General features: G+C 45.9%; 1 protein-coding gene across 1 annotated transcript in view; it reads right to left on the minus strand.

The window, feature by feature from the left end:
• The window catches only part of YWHAZ (tyrosine 3-monooxygenase/tryptophan 5-monooxygenase activation protein zeta), a 40,735-nt gene extending 35,039 nt beyond the window's left edge, over positions 1-5,696 (minus strand). Inside the window, exons 1-2 of the mRNA XM_027849883.1 lie at positions 5,613-5,696; positions 2,256-2,560 (exon numbers count right to left, since the gene is read on the minus strand). Coding sequence (XP_027705684.1) covers positions 2,256-2,549 — 294 coding nt within the window. The 5' untranslated portion in view covers positions 2,550-2,560; positions 5,613-5,696. The remainder of the gene's footprint in view (positions 1-2,255; positions 2,561-5,612) is intronic.
• Positions 5,697-6,000: the final 304 nt, after the last annotated feature.

Genomic DNA, 6,000 nt, shown 5'->3' on the forward strand with positions numbered 1-6,000 from the left:
CTGAGTTAGTCTAATACATACTCAAGGAAGAGGACTAAGCACTTTGGATGTGTGTGTGTAAAAAGATGAATAAAATGTCTAAAGGAAAATTCATCATCTAGAAGGTTGACAGAGATATTATTAATGCTAGGAAGAGAAACATTTAGGAATGGAATCTTCACAAGTCTCCTTTGTTGTCTTGAACTAGCCTCAAGAACTTTTGCCAGGTGGCTAATGTGTTTAAAGAAATGAAGAGTCCTCAAGTACATACTAGACTTATTTTCAGGATATTCAGAGAAACAACAGACCCCAGAACTTCTGCTCTCAAAATCTTGCAGGAAAAGCAGAGAGCCAAGGGTTGACACATGCTTTAATACTAGGGTTCTTCTGCTTATGCTATACTGCTCTCTATGACCAATATAAATTCTTAGAGGACAGGGATCATATTAAGATGACTTAACTTGGATTGTGATTCCCACAGCTAAATTACTCAATACATAATGAAGATAAAATGAAGACTCTGGAAGTCTTTTCACTAAGTTGTTTGTCAAAAGAATTTCAAGGGGTATTGATCTCAAATCAAACACTGCTCTAAATACAAATGACAAGAAAAAAAATCAAATTTATAATAGTTAACTGCAGATAAGAATTGAAATTACATTTTAAATACTGAAATTCAATTAAGAACTCAGAGTCTTTATAAGTTAAAGGCCTTAAAGATAAAATGTATTTTGGACAGCAGGACAATAGAGAAAATCCAGATGGGCACTTAACAGCATCTTTTGGACTGTATCATCCTGAGAATCTACAAATACCTACCTGGAAAGGTAGATTATCTTTTTAGCACAATAGTGTTATCATGATTTCTTTTATCCAAATTTTAACCTCATGTTGACTTGTTTTATGGAAGTTTGCAGCAAAACAAAACAAACAAACAAACAAAAAAAACCACCCTTACCTAGCAACTTCAATAATCAAAAAGAAAATTATCACATCTCATTAAAAAGAATATTATCAAATCTCAGTTTGAATGAAAATATTCAAATCAGACACCCAAGAAAATGAAGGTAATTATTAAATTACAGATGTGCACTAACTACTAGCTGATAATTAAAAATGAAACCATAGAATGATACTCATTTTCAAGCTTTTAAATTTACACCTCAATAATCCAAGGAGACAACACTGAGTCCCTTTTCTTCTATTTTAGGACACAACTCTCCATAAAGTAATTTTTTTAAAAAAAGGTTTAACTCCAAGTATACCTCTGTATTTCCAATTTACAATTAGTATAAAAATATTAATTGTCCTTTAAATACCCCAAATAGTTTGGACACATAAAAAAATCCACCAAACAACTCTCCTGGTAGTGGTCATTAATTTCTCAGCACATAAATCATTCCATGCATATACATTAATAATAACAAAAAATTTCAATACAGCATTATAAAAACATTAGTTCTTTATTCTAATTAATCTAAAAAGTTGGCAAACTTGACCATCTGTCACCCGGTGAGCATGAATTCCTATTTTCAAGGTACTGTAAACTGGTACAGAAGGATGATTCTATCAAATTCTATATTCTCTAGGCCAGGAAGGCACTTTGATAAACCATCCTTTCTTAGAATTAAGCTGAAAATTAGCATTTTGGTTTTTACTTCAACCTACACAGAAAATTCACATTTGAGGTGTTCAGCATCTTTATCATAACTACCAATGATCAAGGCTATAGCAACATTGTGGATGCCATACAGTTTTCTGCCTGGCTGCCTCATTTTATTAACATTACATCAGCTAATCCAGGAGGGGGTACTACATCCATAATGAGACTCCTATTACAAGCCTCTTACATAAAAAGCACAATACAGAAGAATCCCAATAACCTCTCTCTCCTTCTCTCTCTCTCACACACACACCACCCACCCCCACTCCAAGGAAAAGCAGGTATACAATGCTTAAGTCCTATTACTCTATTCATAACTACCCAAATACATGTCTTCTATCCCAGGTACCAAACGACATCGCTAGGATATGTTCTAAGATAAACTGAAAAGCTTTTCTTTTAAGTAAAGGTACCCAGGCTCCCTTCCTTTTCTACTCTCTTCTCCATTTGGGATATAAAGAGGGACACAGCATTCCATAAAAAAAGTGAATCTTAAGATCTTACTCAATTTAATAAAAAACAAAAACCAAAGGAAGGCCAGAGTCAAGCTTATTATATATGATGTCCTCTACAACACAGAGAAGCTATATTGAACATATTTATTGATTCTCACCAGTACATCATTGCAGATATCTCTTAGTTCGGTCTCAATTTTCTCTCTGTATTCTCGGGCCATCTGCTGCTTTTTCTCAGCACCTTCCGTCTTTTGCTCAATACTTGAAACAACCCTCCAAGATGACCTTCGGGCCCCTACGACATTTTTGTAAGCAACAGAGAGAAGATTCCTCTCCTCATTGGATAATTCAGCTCCTTGCTCAGTTACAGACTTCATGCAGGCTGCCATGTCATCATATCTCTCAGCCTGCTCAGCCAATTTGGCCTTCTGCACCAGCTCATTTTTATCCATGACTGAATTTTCTGAAGGGAAAAAAAAGTAGCATTTTAAAGACTTAAAAAAAATTAAAATCTAAATCCAGTAGAAGCATATTACTGTAATTAAGCAGTCACAATAACCCAAAAGGTACACCGATTTCCCATTGTCAACAGATATAAAAATTCTCATACAGGATGATCAGAACCAAAATGGTTAACAGACCAATTTATCTAAACACATTCTGATTCTGGATACCCCCAGAGAGCTTCAGAAGTTCATCAATACAAATGCTGTTACAGTGTCTTAACTTAATGGACACTACTATAACTCTTAACTATCATCTTTAGTCAAATACTTAAAACTGCAGTTTTCAACCTTATCACTGAACCAAAATTTAGCAGTTTTTCTAACTGTGGCTACTTTTTTTTTTAATGATCTGAAAATTTCATTGAATCCTTCCAAAAATATATGCCACTTACCGATATATCAAAATTATACAGGTTTTGTCTGTTTACATTCATGATGCTTGTTCCATTAAAAAAAACTTCTGGACCTGTTTTGGTATATGGTTCATATTTTATTAGAATTTGCTAAACAATTACCAAATTACTTTTTTGGACCACCTTTTGTGACCATTAATGACCAGAAAGGTGTACATGTCCAGTTTGTGAATTGAAAAACATTTTGTAACTCTTTTATTCCCTTTTTTCTTTCCTACCTAACTTCCCCTTTCCTAATTCTAAAGCTCCCTTGATTCCTAATTTACCTTCTGGTAATTTTTAATGTACTTAACAGTACTCCAAATTGACAAATTAAAAAATTTTAAGCAGTAAAAATTGCTTTATAGTCACTTTGGATTAAGGAAATTCTTATGTTAATAAGTGAAGATCAGTTTTCTGTCACCATGGAATTAGAACTCAATTATCCCACCCCTCCATGGGAATCCCCAAATATCAATTTCTCTCTCTCTCACACACACACACACACACACACACACACACACACACACACACACACGTTCTTGTCTTCAAGTAGATAGATGTTCACCTAGCAAAAACTGTTAGGTATAGTTAAAATGCCTACATTTGATGCAGTTTCAGCTCCTCTTGATTTTCAACATTATATTATGACAGATATTTTCTAGAGGCCTAATTTAAATCACTTATTAAGATGTTATATTAACCATCAAAACAGGTATAAAATATGCATGTTTAAAACTAGCTGCAGAACAGAGTTCGTTGTGGAATACCCTCCAATCCTCGGGTACAACGCAAGTGGAGGTTCTCACATGAAATAAAATGGTGCTGGAGGCATTACTTCTTCATGGCCTCGCCCATCAAGCCAGGACAAAACAAGGGTTAAAACTAGACCTCAGAGTAGGTCTTTAAGGAGCCCGAGGCTGAGCCCCTCACATCCTCCTAGGCCGGAGGCTCCTCCTGACTCCTCCCAAGCTAGAAGCTCAAGTCCCCTTCTCCTCTCTTTGTCATGGCGGATCCGTGTCACCGAGCCCAACCCACGGCTAGGAGCGTTAATACCCCCCTCCAACCAGAGCGAGAGGGAGGAGCTGCCCGCGCCCCCGCCCGAAGGGGAGGGGGCGCCGCTCAGGCCCGCCGGACTGCGCGGCAGCAGCGCCTGCCCCACCGAAGCGGAACCACTAGAACCCGGTAATGGGCACACCCCACAGGGAGCGATATCCGCCGCGGCCGCCAATCCTCGCACTGCCCCAATTACCGAGGCTCTAAGGACACAACAGCTGCAGCAGGTGGGGGGAGAGGGGCAGATGAACCACGCCCAGGCAGGCAGAGAGCCAGCCCTCCCCCGGGCACCCCGGCAGCGACTCCGGCCGGCCCGAGAAATCAGGGCAGAGGTCTAAGTGGGCTTCAGCGCCCTTCCACCGCCTCCCCCACCGCCGAGCCACACACCCAGCCCCTCCCTACCTGATCTCCCCGCCCCCACCCGATCTCCCCTTAGCCCATTCGCCAGGGCCTTAATAAAGCAAGAAAAAAAAATCCTCTCGTCTCCCTTCCTACCCCACCCCTCCCCTCTCCGGGAAAATGCTCGGCTTTTCTCCTCCCACGGCTCCAACCGAGGCAATTCAGCTCCACAACAGCGTGTGCGTGCCCCACCCCAGAACCCTTAACTCTCAGTGGGCGGTAGTCACCCCCCATCCACACCCAACCCGGGACAAGCCGCATTCGAGGCCTCGGCCAAGGAGTGGGACCTCGCCCCAGGGCTACCTGCCTGACACCTCAGAGCAGGCCCCGCGAGGTCGCGATCTCCCCCGGTGCCCTCCCCTCTGCAGCGGCACCAGTCGGCGGCCCGACTCCGGCAGGGCCAGCGCCGTCTCGGCCCTCGGGGGTGAAGTGAGGGAGGGCTGGGGCCCCCTCCCGCTGCCGCAGCGCCCGCCCGCGAGCAGAGCGCCGAGCCTGCGCCTCCGAGAGCGAGGGTGGGAGGGGGGAGGGAGTGGTTCGGGGGAGAGGAAGGAGGGTGGAGAAGAGGGGAGGGGGCGGCCTCACCTGCGCCGCCGCCGCCGCCACTATTGCAATGCCCGCAGCGGCGGAATAATTATCTGGGGAGGTAGCAGAGCACAGGGAGAGGCGGGGACGGAGGAGGAACTAGGGAGATTCTTTCATTTCCCCCCTTTTTTTCCCGGAGAGTGGCTGGAGAGCAGGACACAGTGCCACCACCCCCGCCGCCCGCCCGCTCCTCTCCCAGCGCCTCGAGGACGGACGCCTGTCCCCGGGGATCTCCGGGGTGGGCGCGGTTTTTTTTTTTGGTGGGTGAAGGGGGAAGGGGAGCGAATAGGGGCAGATCTGGGACCGAGTCGTTGAAAAATTGTTGCTCCCGAAATCAGTAGCCGGAGGCATTAGCAAGAGCGGCCCGGCTCCAGCGGAAGGGAAGCCGCCGCCCCGTCTCCGCCTGAAGAGACTCCGCCTCAGCCCAGCGCCGCTAGCGCCCGGCCAGGCGGCCAGCCCGGGTAAGGAGGGAGGGGGCGGCCGTAGGGGAGGGAGATTTCTTTCACCACCCCGCTTCCACCCCTTCCAAGGGAGGGCTGAAAAGAAGAAAAGGCCGGGGTGCGGCGGCACCATCGCTTACCTGAGCCCGGAGTGAGTGGCGGCGGCGGCGGACGGACGGACGGGGGGTTCAGCGGTCTCTGGGCGGCGGCAGTGGCAGCGGCGGGGCTGAGACTCTGTCCCTATATCTCTCAGCTCACAGGCTCCAGCCGCTCCGCAGACACGGGGTTTCCTCCAATCACCAGCCCCGGCAGCAGGGGCACCACACGCACGATGACGTCAAACGCTGCTATGGCAACCGCTGATTGGTGCCCACCGCTCCAGGGCCCAAGCGCAACCGCCGCTCCCTGGCGCGCGCGCGCGAGGAAAAAAGAGCGAACGAGCGTGGCTGGGGAACGCGCGCGACCCGACTTTTACCCAGCCCCCACTCCTTTCCTCCTTCCTCACTCCCCTATCCTGGTCCCGTGAGC

Source organism: Vombatus ursinus, unplaced genomic scaffold (assembly GCF_900497805.2).
Source record: "Vombatus ursinus unplaced genomic scaffold, bare-nosed wombat genome assembly UNPS02008961.1, whole genome shotgun sequence".
Classification (NCBI taxonomy): Eukaryota; Metazoa; Chordata; class Mammalia; order Diprotodontia; family Vombatidae; genus Vombatus; species Vombatus ursinus.